The 22,074-nt window shown below is 42.7% G+C and overlaps 2 protein-coding genes across 5 annotated transcripts in view; both read right to left on the bottom strand.

The window, feature by feature from the left end:
- Positions 1 to 9,748, bottom strand: part of LOC124288248 (PR domain zinc finger protein 14-like) — an 81,185-nt gene extending 71,437 nt beyond the window's left edge. For 3 of the 4 annotated variants that reach the window (XM_046724798.1, XM_046724792.1, XM_046724785.1), the window contains exon 1: positions 9,619 to 9,691. Coding sequence is in view for 1 of the 4 variants with exons in the window: in XM_046724779.1 (XP_046580735.1) it covers positions 9,619 to 9,683 (65 nt within the window). In the remaining 3 variants the exon portion in view is untranslated. Of the gene's footprint in view, positions 1 to 9,618 lie in introns of all 4 variants that reach the window. The other variant, XM_046724779.1, reaches the window with a different exon arrangement.
- Positions 9,749 to 13,099: 3,351 nt separating this feature from the next.
- The window catches only part of LOC124288232, a 29,491-nt gene continuing 20,516 nt past the window's right edge, over positions 13,100 to 22,074 (bottom strand). The window contains exons 2-6 of the mRNA XM_046724777.1: positions 20,662 to 20,884; positions 19,625 to 19,842; positions 15,822 to 15,995; positions 14,747 to 14,849; positions 13,100 to 14,378 (exon numbers count right to left, since the gene is read on the bottom strand). Of these exons, the coding sequence (XP_046580733.1) occupies positions 13,910 to 14,378; positions 14,747 to 14,849; positions 15,822 to 15,995; positions 19,625 to 19,842; positions 20,662 to 20,884 (1,187 nt within the window). The 3' untranslated portion in view covers positions 13,100 to 13,909. The remainder of the gene's footprint in view (positions 14,379 to 14,746; positions 14,850 to 15,821; positions 15,996 to 19,624; positions 19,843 to 20,661; positions 20,885 to 22,074) is intronic.

Raw genomic sequence — 22,074 nt, 5'->3', positions numbered from 1 at the left:
TGGTTGACATTCAATGTACAACGGACTGGGAATAAACAACGAGATTGGCGTCACATAAAAATGGAGTCTTGGAACAATAGCTACAGAAGATGTTGTTGTAGGGCAGTGACACACACAGTAGACTAACGCTTAGTCTCTGAAGGTATGCAATATTGATAGAAACAAACAATTCCTTTTAAACTGAAAAGTAGTCCAAGTGAGAAGGGAAATACTGAACCTGGGAAAATTTAGACTTGTTATATTTAGGGCTTTAACATTGCAGGAAAGGCTGGCTGGGCGAAAGGGGGAATAACGGGGTTGATGGACTGCGAGACAGACTCCCCACACAGGTGAGAAGTCCCACTCACTGCTTGTTTACGCCAACGGTGTTAAGACAGATTAACTGTATTTGTTTTGATTGTGGCCTCTCCAGTGGGTTCACAGCAAATCAGGGTGTAGTGTGAACGGAAGATGAGACGGGTAACGTACAGTAATATAAAATAAAAGGCACATATTTTGTTATATATGCTCTTTGTTTGCGTCTCCGGTACTTATATTATGTATTGATATGAAATGTTTATGATGCGGCTTTTGCTTTAAACCATAGCAAATCCTAAGAAAGGTGCATACCTTGCAGAAGGTTGGTTAAAAAGTCCCATCGGGTGGCTTCAGGTACGGACAAGGTGTCTGCTGGGAAAGTAGGTCAGTTTGGTCAGAACCAGTTTCCGCACAACCACCCACCAGAAAACCAGATTGCACAGAAAGTCCGTTCTCTCTTAGAGAACAGGTGTAGCACACACCTGACCCGACCAGGAAGAAACGTTACCCAGACTTCCTTAGGACTTGCTGCCATCGGTGCTACTGAAACTGAGATCTTCGCAGGATCACTGTCAATAGTCTCAGATCCGATGGAGGAAGGTAAAAATCATGGTTTCTATGAAGAATATCAACAAGACCATGACGTCCACAGATGGTTCGACAAACAGTTCCTTTACACCCAGTGCAAGCCGAATTCCATGATTACAAGACTAACACATGGGTTGATGGCAATACACAGTTCCGCCTTGGGATCTGGGAAGTTATAAAGTTAGGTTGGTTGGTTGGTTGTTGTTTAACGCCGCACTCAGCAGTTTTCAAGCTATATGGCTTGTGATCAACAGCATGTGCATCGATCTACGCAACTGGGATACGATGACATGTGTCAACCAAGTCAGCGAGCATGACCACACGACAAGCATTGGTTACTGAAGACCAATTCTCACCCTTATCTTCACGAGTGCAGAAAGTTAGGATCAGAACATTTCCTTCCTATTGAACATATTTACAATTATCATATCAGAACTTTGGACCAGGACATTTTGCAGAATTGTAAACAGAAATGGCATTCTTCATTAAGTCAAGAAAACAGTAGACGTGGAGACGGCGAAAACAAACTGCGACTTTATCGCCGGTTAAAGTGTCGGAATATAAGAGTACCATTCACTGAAGTATTGCACCGCCTAACTCGAAGTGAACTTGCCAAGCCATGCGGTACGTACAGTCCTCCATTTTGCATTCTGTGTATTGTGTATTGTCACGCGCTCCTGCAGAATGGTAGACGCCTTATCTGCCATGTAGGATGCAATGTACCATACTGATGGTAGAACCCGTGTCTGGAGAAACAGGGATGCAGCTTATCCACAACGAAACATGCAGGGAACTGTGCCATATGATGGTGGGTGTGTCATGACATAGGGAGCACTTATTGCATTGATTGGGACGTAGAGTAATAGCAAGAGACAGTACACCACGGACCTGACCTTACTTCATGACCTGACCCACGAGGAGTGGCAACATATACCCCAGTTGACGGTAAGGTGTCTGATCTCCACCTGATGTGATCCGTGTGAGGGGAGACTACTCCAAATATCGACAGAAGCTGGTGATACGGTCTTTATGGCCTGTGCATGAGTGAGTGATTGAGTTAAGTTTTACGCCGCACTCAGCAATATTCCAGCTATATGGCGGCGGTCTGTAAATAATCGAGCCTGGACCAGACAATCCAGTGATCAACAACATGAGCATCAATCTGCGCAATTGGGAACCGATGACATGTGTCAACTAAGCCAGCGAGCCTGACCACCCGATCCCGTTAGTCGCCTCTTACGACAAGCATGGATTACTGAAGGTTCATTCTAACCCGGACCTTTACGGGTGCCTGTGCATGAGGTTACCGAGACACTTCTGCGCGGCTTATCACTGACACCTACCACACTTATCTTGCCAACACATATTCTTGATTACAGCCTCTGTAGTCATAGGCGAGTAAAGATTATTTTTCGGAGAAAATGTGCATTTTGTTATTTGTTCTTTGAAAGAACATGCAGTTTGATGTTCAGCAGCACCTTTCATTGTTTTATTTTATTTTTCTCCTATCTCTCTTTAGCCAGCTTCTTTCTAAAGTGCATAAATATTGGTAGTGCAATACTTTTGACGAGGTGCATTGTCTCTCACAACCCTAAATAGATGGCTAGTTTAACTGACACGTATGTTACCTTTATTGCATCGGTCGCGCTCATATGGCTATTTGGTAATTAGCCATCGGATTTGAATATTCATTCGGTCAATGATTGTTCTCAAACGGAAGCACTTAGTTTAATGTCGCGTTCAAGAACATTACACTGTGTCATGAACGTGTGTGTGACGCGCGCACACCTGCTAGCATCCCCTTTATGTCGTATGTAGGGCAAGGGCGGGTAAACACGGCACTTTAACGCCTTGAGGGATGACGCGACCAAGTGATCCAAATACAGACACTGCTGGTGTTGCTGACACTAGATCGACACCCTCTAGTTTGAACAGGACATTCCTTATTACGACAGTTCTGCTGTAAAACTATTCGTTTGTGAAAAGTGGACACATAGGGGCACGATCAGTATCATAACTGAAGGGTCACGCATTTGACGAGAGGCAGCAAAGGTTTTTATAAGACGAACTTCCAATACTACAGTTGCATGTCGAAGGGTCAGCTTTATACACACAACGACTGTTACTTAGTAATATGTGTTGCTGGTGCAATGACTGCACCACTGGCTGCGTTCAGGTGTTTGTTTTAATCTTTCCATCACCTTCAATCTTCCGCTCTAATAATCGTTGTCCAATTTTAATAGTTTCACAAAAGCATGAAATCAAAAACCCATGGGCATGAACAAAATGTTCTTCAATTATTAAACACGTCTTTCGTATACTCAGACCTCATAACGCTTATTAGTCTAATACGTTCATGTTGGACAACCTACATACTAAGGTGATCTCTATGTGATGGCGGGAATATATACTAAGCAGGAAAAGAAAGGTCAGTTTGGAAATTTCCATCGCAGATCCCGATAACTGTGAACTCATTTAATGTTTTGATTGTATATTGTTGACAACATCTCCAACTTTACCTGAGCAAAGACATTCCTTCCCAAACTCAAAATGGAACCCAGGAAATGGTCTCAAAAACGCAACCTGATCTCGGAGATGGTACGGTGTTCTCCATGTTTTCTTGCAACTCATGCTGCACGTGCTGTTCACAAGGACCAGCCCTATAAAATGCACCCACGACAGCTCTGAGGAACCAAGCGCTAGGAAGACTTGAAGCTGGCCACACTGCACAAGCCGTTGCCAATCACTTCCAGGTCAACGTTCGGACCATCTACAGGCTGCAGCAACGTTTCTGGGGAACCAAGACAACAAATGATCGCCCCCGTACTGGCAGACCAAGGGTGACCACAAGACGACAAGACTGCCATGTTGTGCGACAGCATGTACAGAATCCCTTCATGCAGGCATCCGAAACAGCACGCCAGACAGTGGGAACACACGGAAGACCAATCAGTACTGATACAGTACGCCGACGTCCGAACAGCGGGAAACTCCATTGCCGTAGACCTTACAGTTGACCTATCTTCACCCCTCGTCAGCGGCGTAAACGTCTACAGTTTGCCCTACAACACCAAAACTGGCGATACAGGCAATGGAGAACTGTTCTGTTCACAGATGAGAGTCGGTACTGCGTATCAACCGCAGATGGCAGAACAAGAATTTGGCGACGACGTGGCCAGCGTTACTCAGACCAATGTGTTACGGAAAGAGACTCATGGGGAGGTGCAAGCATCATGGTATGGGGTGGAATAGGCCTGTACCAGAGAGTGGGTCATGTGCTGTTCCAGAACCTTGGTCCAGGGAGAGGAGGCAGCATCACAGCGGTGCGCTAATCGACCAAGCTCTCAGACCCCACGTCATACCACATTTCGCACGTCACCGGAACAACATTTTCCGGTATGATAACGCCCGGGCCCATACTGCCAGAGCTACATGGGACTTCTTACAGCAGAACGGTGTCAACATTATGCAGTGGCTAGCCCTTAGTCCTGATTTAATCCCAATTGAACATCTTTGCGTAAAACGTTCGCGTAATTTCTTGCAATTGTGCTGAGTTATTCATTGATGTGTCAAGATATTGTACACACAAAATGTTTTTGATTCGCTTCTTATGTCCATTTATGTAATGATTTGATCACTGTGCCTATCTAATTTTGAATTCGTACTGACGTTTTTTTGCTGCTAAGTATAAATACTCAGAGGCAACCGTTACTGTGATCAACACATTTGTTTATGTAAATGAAACATTTTTTATAACGCATTTTAATAATATTGTTTATAATACTCTTAATCCATAACCTTAACAGATCACTGTCGGTAGTTTTGTTTTGCATGCGTTGTTTGTGCTTTCAAGAAGTCCGTGGGAAAAAAGGCATAAAAGGCCCTTAAAAAGTGTGGCTCTAAACCTCAAATCACTGTCACCAAAATCATTGTTTAGACGTTGACGGGTCCGAAAAACACAAATGTGGAAGAATCTGTTTGCATTTCTCTATGCCACGGCTAACTGAAAATGAAAGGTGGCAAGCCATTGGAATGCTTGAAACGGGAACACGCCAGCGCAACGTTGTGCAGCAGTTTAACGTGCACGGGAACACCATATGCCGCTTGTGGAGACGTTATCAACATCACCGAAAGACATTTCCACTGTGTATACGTTTTTGTCTTCAGTATGATATCCTTTTCTGAATTCGAAACATCCGCTTCTTGGAGTCATTGCACGACCACTTATCATGATTGAATCATGATTTAGATACGTTGTAGCCCGTTCAATAGATAGTTTGAACTAACCATAACATAAACTATCGTCCAAACGAAAGTATACCACTAGTTTCGAAATCCAATTAAGAAACAACAATTACGATTTCAACAAAATATGTTTTATATTTCATTGGAGTATTCATTGCTGCATGATTTGAACATAAACACAATTCAGAAATAACAATGATAAATAAATGAAAAGGAAACGAACACGTGTGTGTGTGTTTGTTCCAAAAATGGATCAAAACAATAAAACTGAACAATCAGAAAGTTTTTTAAAATGCCCGGTACACAAGTTAGAGCCATGTATAAGTAGCGAGTATGTGCTACTTGAGCATCGACACAAGCAAGAATACGTCGGCGCATGGATGACGTCAAGCGTCTAATGACGTTGCGTAGAATCTGTTCCAGCTGTCGCACGTTGACTGGGGGTACTGGTCTGTTTCTAGTCTGCCTGCCGAGGTGGTCCCACAAATGCTCAATAGGGTTCATGTCTGTGAACACGCTGGCCATGGTAAGAAGTGGGCGTTCATGTTGTTCAGGTAGTCTCTTGTCAGTCAGGGCCCACTCGCACAAAAACGATCGTAGCTACAATCAATTGTAGGCATTTGCAATCGAAATTACAATCGCGATCGTAACTCTTACAACTCTTGCACAAAAGCGATTGTAGCACAGTTGTAACTCATCTCATTTTAAGTTACAATCGTAATCTTCTGTGCTGAAGATAAGATTGTCCATAGCAACATAGACAACAATTTAGAGTTACGTCCATTAAATGGATTCGTAACCAAATGTGAAGAGTGAATTCGTGGCCATTTTCAGCAAACTATTATGAAAGTTAAAAACTTATATTCATTGTTTTCATTTTTTTTTATCGTATTTGAGACATTAAATTCATACCTTTGATAATTTTGATAAATATTGCATATCACTAAATCTATAGGTTATCAAAATTACAATAAAAAAAATTATACATTGATAAGAAAAAGGGGAATAAACCGAAGCTTATATAAACATTAATTATTATTTTCGTTTCAGTTGACTTTATTTTCACTTAAGAGGCCACTTGTTTGAACAACTGCTTGAAAATAAAAGGTATTTTGATATCTCTTTGAAATTATTGCAAAATCACCAGCTCCGATGTGCTTTGTTATCAATATTTGATAATTATCTGATGTGATTTTACACGTGTGTATGTGTGTTATTTATTTATCTATCTAAATTATGTGCTTAAATTTGAATACATCTTCAATACAAAGGAATAAAGAATTATTGTTTATTTGGGTACGAGTTCGTTTTGGGTACGAATTCGGGGTGGAGACGAGTACCTATAAGGTACCAATATTCGGCTACAGCCGTTTTCGCTTTGACACTATTATTCCCACTTATTTTTTGTATATATGAAACTTTATTCTTTCCCATATTTCTCATAATAACGAAACTGTTTTTTACAATTCTTTTATATCGTAACATTTCAGTGTTATGTGATCAAATCGTTACAACATTAACTCCCCTATTCTATATTTAGATACAAGGGAAGCTACTCTGAAATTAAAGTTTACCTCAAGTTGGCGTCACATACGGCTTGAACATTTATAGCGTGGAAGCCTTTCCGACAAACGTAGGCCACTTCTTCGTCTGCAGGTGGTCGTTTAATGGGAATAAGTGTACCATCAATTGCCCCAATAACGCGGGGAATTTAGCTATTTTGTAGAAGTCTTGCATTCTAATGTAGTGATCACAGGCTTCACTACGATATCGGATCACTATGGAGTAAGCCGCGGTTTGCACCTTGTAAGTACTTAGGCCCAAATCTACGATCTTAGGTAGACCCCTGAATCAGGCTGTGTATACTTACAAAATTGCTTCCACGAACTCGCTGTGGTGATCGGCTGTCTTCGGTACCTTCCGTCTCGGGTCACGGCCTTCAACTTCAGTTGACGACCCCGATCACCACACTAATTTTATTTGCGTCAGGATTGAACTTGATGTCCAAAACGTTGTTTATGGCACGGATTGTCCGATGGACGGAGCGGGACACAGAGGACTCGTGAACGCCATGTAGATCACCTATTTCAATTAAAAAACCTCCTTTACTCAGGTAACGAAGAGTAACCAGCAACTGAGTTTCAGGGGAAATGGCATGTGAACGCTTGGTTCCATGTTCGATGTGTGGCCGAACTTTCTCCAAAAGTGAAAATATGGCATGCCGAGGCAACCTATACCTTGAAATGAGTTCACCTTCCGTCAATAACTTCAAATGTGATGTTCTATCTCTAAAAATGCGTTTAATTTTTTCTGAGACTTCCTCGGCAGCCATGTACGGCGCCATTTTTACCATCGATTGTAGGCACTTACAATAGGTAGTGGCAATTGTAGGTTTCAACTGTAACTTAAAACTATTGTAGGCGTACGATCGCTTTGTGCAAGAGGCGGGTGACCTTACAATTACCTTACAATCAGAGTTACGACTATTGTAGAGATACAATCGTTTTGTGCAAGTGGGCCCTGGTGGTATGAGGTCTTGAATTATCATATTTGGAAGACAATGCCACGTGACTGTTGGTGAATGAATGGAAGGACTACCGGTCACAGAATGTCATCCCTGTACCTCTGTGCAGTAAGGTTGCCACGAATGATGACTAGCCTTGTTTTCAGTTCACCACAAAATCCTCCCCACACCATAACACCACCTCCACCATGCGCCGGAACTTCCTGGATACAGTCAGGAGCCCATCCTCGATAATCTCCAGGGTATACGTTACGATCACTGTCCACTATACCCTGGATGCATTCACGGCTTGGCCCGATAATTATATTACCTCCCTTTGCTGGCTCCACATTCTCACAGTAGCCAATCAGCTAAGCCGCCGTTACATCCAAGCTTGCCAGTGTCAACAAAGATAGTGGTCGCAGTCGCGAAGGTTTGTTCGCAGTGCCACTCATATTTTTGGGGAAATCATACTGACAAATTGACAGATCTGAAACTTTCAAACAATATATGAAAGACCTCATTCTACCTCTTTCAGAGTACCTCGGCATCAATTGTGTTGCCAAGTTTAAACGGTTAGATAATTTAATAAGCGAAAGTGAGTTGTGATTGGTTCGCTCAACTTCCCAGCGCAGACACCTGATTGGATAAAAAGCCAGCAAAGGGGGGTAATAAAATCATCGGGCCAAGCCGTGGATGCATCCAGAGTATAGTGGACAGTGATCGTAACGTATACCCTGGAGATTATCGAGGATGTTAGGAGCTAAACGTTCTTTAATACGTCTGTAGACACGTTGACGGCCATCAGCTGTGAATACGCAGAACCTGCTCTCATCCGAAAAGAGGACACGTGACCAGTCTCGGAACTTGTCTTGCTCACTCGAGCCTGTTACGCCGGTGTTGTTGTGTCAGTACCACCCCACGGTATGGACGTCGTGCTTGAATACCATGTTCACGCAGTCGTCGTGATACTGTCTGTCACACTGATACGATGTCCGAGTGCCGTTACTGCCGTTGCTGTTGATGAAGCGGTCCCTGAGGTGCATTACTCGTATGTAGCGGTCCACCCGCAGTCTGCCACTTCTCGGCCTGTCTACTGTCTGCCCTGTCTGGCGGAGACGCTGAAACAACCTGGTGATGCATACCCTGGTGCAACCGATGGTTCTCGCGATGAGGGCATGTGACGCTCCTTGTTGGGCCATTCCTCGGGCTCTCTGTACTGCGGTCAGGCGTGGCATTTTGTCTTGTGTGCTTTTTTATTCTGTGACAATGCCTTGTGTCATCAGCTGATTTTAAACGGTTTTTCTGCACGTGCATTTTGTGGAGCACGTGCATGTTACGTTTTCAGATAATGAGCGTTTGAGCGAGACGAGAAATTAGTCATTACACATCAGTAGCCATTGCCCTGGCACATCTTTCTGTAAACTATCCTGGATCTAGGTTCAAAATTATGATTTTAACCGGCAAAAATATTTGGTATACTTGCTTTTGGACAGTAGTATATATCATGCAGTTTTTTTCCCTGATCGTTATATTATTTATGAATAAAACGCAAAATATAAAATACTTTTGAGGGTACTTGGCGCGACAGAGTCGAAAGTTGGGTTCAAAACATCATTATTTATTACTTGTACACTTGTCACTCAGCTTTGTCACTTGGAGATTCAGGATTTGCATTCATACCAGGCTATATATTGTGTCCATGAATCGACTTGGACGGTATATTTAGTCATAAAGCAAATGAAACAATTACTGACGTCATGTGTTGTACGTTACAATCAGATATCAGGGATATCAGTAGAATGAAATCAGTGTTGTCTATTCATGGGTTTTCTATTTCTTTTTTCTTTCTTACTAAGGTAACATTAAAACAGACATAATGATAATGATTTGGTGTTTCATGATACAGCAATATTTGTGTGTGACTTGATTATGTTCCATGTCAAACACATTATTGTAACTGAAAATTCCAAATGACTACTTACCAGGATTTGGCTAATCCCACTCCACATTTGCAGTCTTGATTCCCCACATAATTGTGTGTTTCCATTATGGCGGTACAGACAACGGCCACGTGTATGATACTGACAACATCAGCTAACGCAAAAATAACTCAGACCAGAAAAAGCATGCGTGCACGTTCAGCATACCTGGTTATATAATGTGTCGTCATGTCCCTGGACCGACTCCTGAGGCGTTTATTTGTTTATCCTCTACCCACATACTTCACAACCTTCCCACGTAAAATAACAATCAGTGTGTGTGCGCGTGCGTGCGTGTGTGGGTGTTACTTTGCTCAAGTTTTGTTTCTTTAATAGCACATGCCTCCTGTATCAGATGACAAAAGATAAACCGATGAGTTCAACTTGCGGTCGCCTCCCTTATGTAATGGTTAAAGCGTCCGCTCGGAGAGCGTCGCGGGTTCGATTCCCGGCCGCGTCATACAAAAAGACGTTTAAATATGGTACTTGATGATCCCTGCCTGGCGCTCGGCATTAGATCTAATGGGTACAACAAGGACTGGTTGGCTCGGAGTCTGAGTGGGGTATCCATGCTTAACTGCGACATGGTATCTCAGTGAGCCTCAGCGGTGTGTCTTAAATTTATGAACAAACATGGCTGACGTCACTGGCAAGACGCAGGGCAGCGGCAAATTCAAACTCGCGTAACAACGAAATATTAAAGAACTGACCTTAATACTTGGTGATGTATCCCTTTGCAGCAATTATATTCCTCGGACGGCGTGGGATAGACAAATACAAGTTTCTGATTAGTTCAAAACTTCACAGGTATGTTTTCCCACACGTGTCGGATCTCTCGCTCCAATTCCTAACGGGTATTGATGTAAACAATACGTTGTCGCAGTCGGTATTTCAGCAGATGCCAACAGTTCTCTATAATACTGGCATCTGGAGACTGCTGGCCACAAAATGCCATTTATGTCATTTCTTTGTTAATATTCTGCTACGATACGGGCTCTTTGCACAGGCGCATTGTCGTCTTGAAAAAATATAATTTTCATTCGGGAAATGCCGGACAATGACAGGCCACAACTCGGAATCAAGAATATCAATCTATTTCTGAGCATTTATGTTATAGTACCTTCTACAACAGTTAGTGCTCCACCACCATGCCAAGTGGTCACGTCCGGGACCCAAACACTGAGGGGTGTACTCTGCGCCTAGCATTCTCCACACATTCACACGGTAGTTTTCTCCAATACCTATTTTACATTCATCACTGAAGGTGACTCTTCTCCATTCTTCATTAATTCTCCATCGAAGTTTTCCTCTGGCCCAAGCGAGGCGACTTCTCACATTCACATCTCTAATCCGGATTTTCTTTGGAAAGATACGTCTATGATAATTATTTTCGAATAATTTTTTTCTAATCTTATTCTGATTAACACTTCAGGTGATTTCCGGCAAAGGAGAAATCCGACTGTTTTTTACTAACTTTGTTGACGAGTATCCCGTGCAGTCAGCGATCGACGGCGTCCAGTTCTTGGGCGATATTCTGTGCTTCCACGTTCCAGAAATCGGTTTACAACACTGTAAACTGTGTGTCGAGGTAAACCAAGATCCCGGGCAATCTCACTGTATTTTTGGTGCAGTTGGAACTTCGCAGTAAACAAATCTTTAACAGACTGTGACAATTCTCTTTGTTTTTCCCCTTGCTACCGGAAGTCGCCTGCGTAAACAAGCAGACGACACAAACGTCACGTGACTGTCACGTGCTGAAGTATCATGTTGAATTTCACGACCGTACGTCTGTGTTGCCCTAAAACCTACAATGGGTGGCATGTTCACGTGGCGCCAAGCATGTTGGGGTAGAACTTTCATAATTGCAGTATGTGCATTTCAGTTTTCTGAACTGATTTAAATGAAGGCAGTTCTAAAAACGACGCAACGCAAAACAGAGAATACACAGTGGCAGGTTATTGCCATGCATGACGCGAAGATGCCCTGTCGCAAGATCTGTGCTAATTTGAACACTGACCACGCCGTTATCAGTTGACTTGTGAGGAAGCACGTGGCCAAAGTCAAGTAAATGCAGACCTTTCGTCTTTCTTAATTCATCACCTGTCTTAATTCATCACCTGTCTTAATTCATAACCTGTCTCCCCCTGAAACTCTGAGTTACAATGCTAACACGATATGTCAGGTCACAGGTTCGATACACGTCATGAAATGTTCTCGTTAAAATAATTCTTGACTTACAACCCGCCAAAATATGCATAGGATCCGATTTAATTGTAGCGGTTAAAAAGAAAATAAACCCCACAATACACGTGGTATATAATTCACCGTAAAACCTTTGGTCTTTCTTACTTGAAAGAAGTAAAACCTTCGCACCTATATTCAAAGTCGCCTTTCTTATTCACTGAGTCCAAGTACTTGCTAATTTCTAGTTTAAAATGATAATTAATTATTAGAACTCGTGGACAATGTCCACACTTAAAAATCAAGGGCTAACATCTATTCTTTTATAATTCACTTGAAACACATTGAACCTCCAAGTGTATAGGATGCTGAGCGTGGTTCCGTGTACCGTCTGACAGTAACCCCATCCTAGTGAGTGGGTGAGTAAGTATGGTCTTACGCCGCTTTTAGCAATATTCCAGCAATATGACGGTGGGGCACACATTGGGCTTCACAAATTGTACCCATGTGGGGAATCGAACCCCGGTCTCCGGCGTGACGAGTCAACGCTTTAACCACTAGGCTACCCCACCGCCCACCCCCACCCACTGTACGTTACTGAGAAAGTGTAACCCAAATATGACATATTGTTATATTTGACCACTTTCGAAAAGGCATTGTGTATATTCATCAGGAGTCGTGTTGGTGACAGTACAATTATTTCCAATCTTAACATGTTTCTCGTGTCTGTCTAGCTGAAATACTGCCGATGTGGCATTAAATGTATATTCCCTCTTCCCCCCCCCCCCCTCCTCCCTCACTAAACGTGGTATGTTAGCAGCAACAACTTGTCATTGGAATCACAGATCATTGAAGCTTATCAAAACTAAATATTACGAAAGTTTACACAGTTTACAACACTGCCTCCCTCTTTATGGGTTTTCAACAGCAACAGGAACATTCATACGAAGTGCATGTTCCCGAATTCATCACGTATCCTTACTTTTAGATACCCTTTTAGATAACTCATTTGAGTCGTTCTCTACCCGTTCGTATCAGTATGGCGTTTATATTATTATGTTTACCTCTATATTCGAAAATAGGTGTCCAACAAACTACGTCAGAGTTGAGAAACAAGCAGATAATACACGTCACTCAACTAAGACGCTGTAACCCTTCCACTTCCAAATACGACAACACTGTCCAAATGTCGACGAATATATTCCATTCATGCATGACAATGTTGACGTTGGGCAAAATACGGTTCACACGTTATAAGGATAATAATAGTTGATGATCGTTTACAAATGACAACAAATCGTAGTGAATGTTGAAAATGATATATTACCAGACGTTCTGGATACAAATCAGTCACACAGAGGCATACATTTGTCCCCGGTGAACCGGGTATTTGTGAATAAGGACGATACAAAGGAAAGTATGACGATTGTGAAACTGTCAGTGTATTTTATTCAGCAGTCCGGCCCTCACAGGACTGCTGGACCGATTGAATTCAATATATTCCCATCTCTGATGTCAGAGGCCAACATGTTGTCTTTACATACACATAGTACTGTTATTATTCATTCAGAATATGTAGTTATGACGTATTGAAGAGAGAGGGTGAAAAGGACACATGGAAATGTCGACATTACATCATGCATATGATATGGCCATCCCAGTAGCCTGAATGGTAGTATAGTGACTTCTACAGGATTGACAAGTTCATTCCATCAATAGCAAGGACAAACATAACCCAATGTACATACTTGCACTGTGTTAAGAATCAGTCCAAATCATCAATTGTTTTCAAGATTACCGGAAGTGAACCCATCCCGAAGGTCATTCAGTGGAATGTGGATTTGACTTCCTTAACAGTCACAGATGTGACTGGGCTCGAATCTTCACGCAACTGCTCGGCATTGGTAACATTATGATGGGTGTGTGAAGTGATCCTCTGTTGGCGAACCCTAGTGGCCAATTTCACCAATATCGGTTGATGTAAAAGTGAAATAATATAGTTTCAAGATTAGGTACAAAATAGAACACATACACAGTTAATACACAGCAGTCAGTGCTGTCGATACAATGGAAGATTGGATTTGGCTGGGTGAAAAACTACCGCTAGGATATGCTATAGGGTCACCAATGTAACATCACCTTTCTCTGAAATACTCCCAGCCATTTTGTGTAGGCTATCAGCATAAGGCAACGAGTTACGTGACACATAATCCGATGTATCCTCCAAAGTCTCTTTCGACCCTGAATCACCAGGGTCTGTATCACTACTTTCAGTGGACAGCGAGCAGGCGTGGTCCTCATTGGTGCTGAGTTCCATGGACAATTCCCTGGGTTGCTGGTGCAGTATAGCGACTTCAACGGAAGAATACGATGGTTTAAGGTCGTTTTGGGACTTGTGGTTATCCTCAGCGACGTGGGAGACGCCGGATGCTGCAACGACACTGTAATCTGGAGGGGGACCTAGGTTATCTTCTGTGTCGACCACGACACTCTCATACGACGGGGGAGCGTACAGTCGCGTCATGGAAGTGCGCACCGTGCCATTACTCGCCCAGCGGACACAGGACTTGGGTTTGAACTCACTGTAAAACATACATGTCTGGTACAGCTCTTGTTACAGTGAGTGACATTGTTTCAGTCAGCGATATTTATATACAGCAACACGCATACTGGATCACTGTTTCTTTATATTCCAATAACTTTAGAAGAATATGTACGAGATCGCTAGAAACGTCAGTGCATTGCTTATTAAAATATTCATTAAATGGTAACGTTAATTTCTACATGGTCATTAATAGACACATATTTAATGGATACTTGTGTCTAAGGAGTATGTTTGCAAATAAGCAAGTTTGTGACTACATCACAGAAGTAAGGTAAATACTATCTCAGTGGTGTCTTCAGGCATAATCATGTGAATGCTGCACACATATTGAAGAGCGTGACGTACTGCTTGTGGTTATGTTTCTTCACCCAGCACATCGCGGCGGTGACCACGAGGAGGAACACGGCACACGACACGATTGCTGCAACAACCGCGTGCACTACGGAATCTGAAACATAGAAACATTGACTAGTGATACGTGCAGACAACAACTTACACATGGACATTAGGGGTGGGTGAACGTCTAGTTGATTAACTTCATGTGTTTCATATTTGCCTGTTTTCACAGACAATATTTTTTTGTTGTTTTTTAATCACACGTGCAGTTATGAAAGCAGAGACAGTTCTCGAATTTTCCGTTGCATTTTATACAGTTGCGATTGACACAAAAATAACGATTTTGATAAAATGTAACTCAATACCAGATGACAGATACTTACTCACTGGTATAGTGAGAACTTATCCAAGTTATAAATGTGGTTCAAGGGAGGAGATTGACGAACAGTAAGTAAGTTTCTGACTGGTCCAATCTAAAACACCTCAAAGTGACTGAGTGAGTGAGTTTAGTTTTACACCGCACTCAGTAATATTCCAGCTATATGGCGGCGGTCTGTAAATAATCGAGTCTGGACCAGACAATCCAGTGATCAACAGCATGAGCATCGATTTGCGCAATTGGGAACCGATGACATGTGTCAACCAAGTCAGCGAGCCTGACAACCCGATCCCGTCAGTCGCCTCTTACGACAAGCATGGGTTACTGAAGATCAGTATTCTAACCCGGACCTTCACGGGTAAAACACCTCAAAGTTAAACACTGATCACCGCTCAGGAAAATAGAGAGACGAAGGTATTTATTTCAAATGTATTTTTTCTTTAAAATATCTTTGTCACTGATACTCTCTTTTCCGAAGTGTGTTTTGAAATTTTGCATTTATTTTCTTCATTCTCGTCCGGACAATCTAACTATGCATGTCAGAGACGTTAAAAAAGTCATTTGGTACTGGTGCCACAAACAAACTGCATCTGTTATATTGATAGAACACCATGCGATTCAAAACACATCAGATAAGGAAAACGATATCTGGTACAAAATAACTTGTACCGGTGACACTTCACAATCGTCGGCCTAGACACTCACAAGAGTCCAGAAGATCGGTAGTTGCCTCGGCTCTGGCGTGACAATGGTGTTCATCCGAGCCGTCCCGGCTGCCGCAGTTGGCGAGCCCGTCACAGTGAAGTCTCGGGGATATGCACATATGCTCTGTCACGCATGTAAGAAGGCCATGCTGACACCCGCCATGACGCTGTGTGGCTGCAACATCGTTTATGGACATTAAATACAACGGTTCTCTGTCCAACAAACACTAGTAAGTGATCATTTAAGTTAGTGAAGCAAAGACGACTATCAACCAGTTACCTTTGTACTTGATTGACATGGTTAAAGGACGGAATAGTTCTGCGATTAATTTATGTCCTTATATACTCTCCCAAAAAAGAAACGCATCATGAAAATAGCAATTTCATGTAGCAATGAATTAAAACGTGATTCATTTTACAAAAAGGTTTTGCTCTGTTTATGAGTCCTATGGTGTTTATGTTTTGAAACATCACAACAAAACGCACCATCCGTAAAATACCCGTATTTAACAGCATGATTTTCAATTTCGGCGTGTAGTGTCACAGAATACACAATTCACTTGCAATGCACGTGAAAGCTGGGAATCAGATAGTCTCAATGATGGGTATAAAAGGTTGATCGCTGTCTGTGGATTATTCACTGTATTTGGAATATTGTTGACGAACGCAAAATGCCACGTCTAAGTGAAGCCAACCGTCATATCGCCATTGGTTTGCTTGAAACTGGCCAGTCTCAACGTGCAGTTGCCCCACGCATGAATGTTCACCAAAGCACCATTTCACGGCTCTGGGAGAGATATCAGCGGCAGAATTCGGTAGCAGATGCCCCTCGTAGTGGGCGACCTCGAGCGACCACTGCTGTGCAGGATCGCTACATCCGGGTACATCACCTGCGTCATCGAACGGCTACGGCGACAAGTACCGCTCGACAAATACCCGGATTGAGGAGGCTTTCTGCACAGACCGTCAGTAACAGGTTGAGTGAGGCTGGTTTACGTGCCAGAAGACTTATTTTGGCCCTGTGCTTCGACAACCACATCGTCGACATCGAGTTCAATGGTGCACCAACGTTCAGGCCTGGAACCTACCGAATTGGCGTAAAATCTGGTTCAGTGATGAATCACGATTTCTATTGGAACGACGCGATGGAAGAATGCGGGTGTACAGACGTCGACGTGAAAGTTTCGCCGACGCTTGCGTTCCCCAGGTGGACAGATTCGGCCGGGGAAGTGTTATGATGTGGGGAGAGATCACCTGTAGTAGGAGAAGTGATTTGGTGATGATCCAGGGCAACCTGACAGCTCAACGGTACTGTGACGAAATCCTACGCCCACACCTCCTTCCAATCATTGATCGCCAGAGGGAGTTGTTTCAACAGGACAATGCCAGGCCCCACACAGCACGTCACACTAGAGACTTCCTCCAGAACCACAAGATCAATGTGCTCCCCTGGCCCTCAAGATCACCGGACTTAAACCCGTTCGAACGTCTATGGGATGCCCTGGACAGACGGGTGCGACGCCGTAACCCTCAGCCCCAGACACTTCAGCAACTCGCACAGGCACTACAGGCAGAGTGGGCTGCAATTGGGCAACACGAGATTCTGAGACTTATTCGTTCGATGCCGAGGCGATGTATTGCAGGTCTGGATGCCCACGGTGGTCACACGAGGTATTGACTTCAGCGCCACCACACGTCTCCATGTTACACTCAAACTGACTTTCCTCGAGTTGGTGCCAAAGACGGATAAGTGTGCATTCCCAATGTGCAATTTCGCTATATTTCATTGACTCATAAAGCCTACAAGATGTTTCAAAATAAACATAAAAATACAGTTGAAATTCCTATATGCGTTTCTTTTTTGGGAGAGTATATGTATACAGTGGGCAGCTTCGTTTACTGTTTGCAAGGATCACATAGTAATTTGGTTTTACTGTATACGTTATGTTATAGTGTGGTTGGACTGTTTTGGGTGGGTGGTTGTATGGTGTGGGAATCAGTGGGCCGAGTACAGAAGAGAAAGCATGGGAAATGTGAGTAAATGTCAGGTGTAGTAAGTGCAGTCATGAGAGAGCCCATTTGCGGTATGGCTGGTTGAAGAAGTGTCTGGTTATGTAGAATTTGCGAAATATACATGGCGTCATTAACGAAAGGTCAAGCTATTGTTAACACTATTTCTTAAAAGTTGTGAAATCTCGTTTTTGTTTGAAATATATACAACTGAATGTTTTACAGTATGGAAAAACACATCAGGCCGTTCAAAGGTCATTTTTACGTTCTTTAACATCCGATACATTCTGTTACAAATGGCACATTTGTTATTCAAATTGTTAATATGGAAATCCACCTGCCACCTAATGTCAATGATTAGCAATTGCAAGTGGAGGACAATGCACATGCATTGATGCTTTTTCACTGTCGTTCACTGTTCAGGTACCTGTTTGAAATCGCAGCTTAAGATGAGACGTTTTTTGACACTTGCCGAAAGGGGTCAGGCTATAGGCCTTTTGGAATCTGGTCAAACTCAGCGGCAGGTTGCTGTCCGCTTTAATGTGAGTCAGAGTGCTGTGGAGAGATTTAAAGCCAAAGGGTCGTGGAATATGCACGTCGACCAGGTCGCCCGAGAGTCACAACAGTCCGAGATGATTAACATTGCGTTACGTAATAGATTCCTTAACTCAGCAGATCTTCAGGCAGAACACTTCAATGTTAACAATGCAAAGATATCCAGGAGCACCGTTCGTCGAAGTTTAAGGGCAGGCGAACTCTGCTGACACCACTAACTCCGCATCCACCACTAACACCACGTCACAGGCAGGTGCATTTGAGATGGAGTAGACATCATCGGATCTGGAATCAACGTCAATGGTCTCGTGTGCTCTACACAGATGAAAGCAGATTCAATGTGTCCTTCAAGAATGGTCGGCAGAGGATTTATCGTCGCAATGGAGAGCGAATCACAGATGCAACTGTGGCCATGCATAACCGATTCCGATGGGGGTCAGTCATTGTTTGGGCAGGGATAACTCCTACTGGACGTACTCCACTGCACGTGGTCGACGGTAATCTTACCGGACAGTGTTATCGGGACGAGCTTCTGGCTCCTATAGCAATACCATTCCTGAGAAGCAATGCATGGCTTTTATGGTTGACCCTCTTTACTGCAAGACGACAACGCTAGGCCTCATAGGGCCAGGGTTGTCACGGAATTCTCTAGGTTACAGTGTGTAGAGCGGATGGAGTGGCCAGCATGTTCGCCAGACCTCAACCCAATTGAGCATGTTTGGGATGAACTCGGTGGACGTGTGTACACACGTAACCTTGCACCAGTGGATCTCCCAGGACTTCGCAGAGCTCTAGTAGAGGAATGGAATGCGATTCCGCAAACTTTCTTTATGAAATTGATAAAGAGCATGAGAACAAGGTGCACCTGTTTCTTGTACGCGCGAGGAGGGTACACAAGATATTGAATGACCGAGTGCTTCATGTTTGTCATTTTCATTTTGGGGGGTTGGTCTTTACAACTGATGTTTACTAGTGCTGTTTAAAACTTTTTGTCTGTGTGTCACGATGTGTCACGTTTGTCAACACACAAAACTCTTAGTTCCATTATTTCTGAGAAACATTTCTTTACATGTGCTATATATCCTTTGACTTTATTAATGACGACTAGTATATTTGTAAATTATATTTTTGTCTGCATTTCTCTTATAATTTAGAATAAATTCCATTTATTCTATATTCTGCCTTTTGCCATCCATCTCATATTGTGACACTGTTTGGTCTTTGATTATAAGTACTCACGTGTATATACTGTGAGGAGCAGACGGAACCCTTGGTACATCACTGTGGGCTTCCCGAAATAGTCAACACGGATCTTGTTGCTGGAAGACTTGTAGTCCCGGACAGGAACTCGAGCCGTGTTAGAATTATAGTATGGATGTTCCAGTACTCCATATATACCACTGGGTGGGGTCACACGCACTCGCTTACCGTCATCATTGTAATCATAGACGTGTAATCTACAAGGAGAACGAACCGTGTTAAACACCCAAGTATATGGAAAATACTGCAAGTTTGGTCATAGGCCATGTGTGATAACAGACAGCACAGTTGCCTTGTTTCTTCTCTGGTAATATATTTGTAAAATGTTGGTGTTCCATTCGGCTTCCAAAGTAGAAGGGCCTGCGTCATATTCCAAAACCAAAGCAGATTCCAAATTTACATGGTACAGTTTTAAAAAATAGAGCACTCATCCCCTCAGAAATATGTATCAGAGAAAATATGTTGGAAATCCTATTTGGGTGTTTCCTACAATAAGCGAATTACATTTCATCCAATGCTTAAGGAAAATTTCTGGGAAACTTAAACTACAAAGTAAAGAAATTATTCGTGTGTTGACACCCAGTTTTATGTCATTCTTTCATATTTACGTAATGTCAGCCATTTACGGACTCTATTTGGAGTGACGGGTATTGTTAACATTGGAAAATGGCCTTTGAAAGAACGCCAATAGCAATTTTGAAAGTGACCCATAAATATTTGATCGCACAAAAGACTCGCAGAAAGTTTTTGCAGTTATGAAAAGCATTTTGTCACTGTTATTATTATCGTCATTGTTACTGACTTGTAAACCATTTGAAGCTTCATAAAAATATTCCACAGTGAGTCGCTCGTAAAATGTTCTTCTGCTTCAATTTATTCACGAGCGTCAGGTATTCTGCTTGTGTTTAATTTATTCATTATTCCATGTCAAGTTACAGAGCGACTGGTAAATACAATGAGATGATTAATGAAACAGTTGTGATAGTGTACAGATAAGCCGTTTGTAAAGCAGTCACCTGTCTTTGGTTCCCGCATCGGCAGAGATGCTGATAGCCTCGTAGTGGAGGAAGAGTCGCTGTGATGGAGTCGTTTCCACATCAACAGCGCAGTGTCTGAACCCGGTAAGTGAACGGTCTTCTGCAAACTCACGCGTCAGCTCCAGTATCAGACTTGTATTCACATAGATGGGAACACCGGACTTGCACGAGTTGATCATGTACTTCACGGGTGTCCCTGCACCTGAAATGTGGGGAAATGTTCACTCGGCTGTTGGCTTGAAATAATTGGGTTAACTAAGATATTAGTTCTTATAAGTGATTTCCATACGTTTTATGTACTTTACAATTCAGTACACGAGTATCACGTGAAAACTTCAAGAATACACACACGCACGCACGCACGCACGCACGCACGCACGCGATATTTCAGCACTTCCAACAGTTGGTAAAGCTGATTTTGGTTTTGTGATTTTGCTGCTCTCCCTGGGTGCTTCATCGTAATGACATTTTCTGTGACACTGTCATGGTTTGGGTTGAAAGATAGTGACTGGAACATCGTTCATATGGACTACAACATTGTTGAGACACACTTCATTAAGAAACCCTGTTCTGATCTCAATGCAACATTCAAAGTTTTGTAATTAAGATTTGTTTTCAGAACGCCGTTGTATGAGTCAATACAATGTCACCTAAAGTACATCACGACATGGACTCATGTACAGATAAAACCCATTGTATGGGCCAGTCAGCTGCGAACACTGTCTTCATTCATACATATATATTGTTTTAATTTGTCATAATCCTAATACATATATTGCAGAAATATTACCTGCGCAACAATATGCTTCTTGTAAGGTAATTAATTATCATTCAGTTGAATGAATGTACCATGTTCGACAAGTAGAGCCAGCCAGCACGGACATTGCCACAAAGGTGGCAGATACCATAATGAGATCACTTAACATTATGTATGAGTTGACGACATCGGAGTAGACGCTCGCCATGTACACGTGTACTTGCAATCACGTCCTCGATTACCCCCACGTTCTGCTTGGTACTTCCCACCGCACAAGTAATATGTGGAACACGCGGCATTAGAGTGACGTACGGGATCTCCCTTCTCGGGGTGTGCAGAAACGTTAACCTCGAGGAACCTTACACCCTGTCGCGACATCAAATTACCCACTGTGGCTAGGATCTATTCTGTGAGTTCTATTCTCGTAATTGAGTCACAGTGATATAGAGCATAAACATATATATTTGCTAAGATTTGCGTGGAACCGTTATGTTCCTATATATATATTTAGCGATTCTTGTCAGTAAGGGCACATAGGAACCATTCATCAGGACCTTAAACCTTTCTATGGCTGGATAATTATAGAAAGACATATCTGTCTGGCGATTTTGCAAAGATGGACATTGAAGTAAAAC

Source organism: Haliotis rubra, unplaced genomic scaffold, assembly GCF_003918875.1.
Source record: "Haliotis rubra isolate DU_JTF1 unplaced genomic scaffold, ASM391887v1 Scf111, whole genome shotgun sequence".
Lineage (NCBI taxonomy): Eukaryota > Metazoa > Mollusca > Gastropoda > Lepetellida > Haliotidae > Haliotis > Haliotis rubra.
Note: the sequence above shows the minus strand (reverse complement) of the source record. Positions and strands in the feature narration are given on the sequence as shown.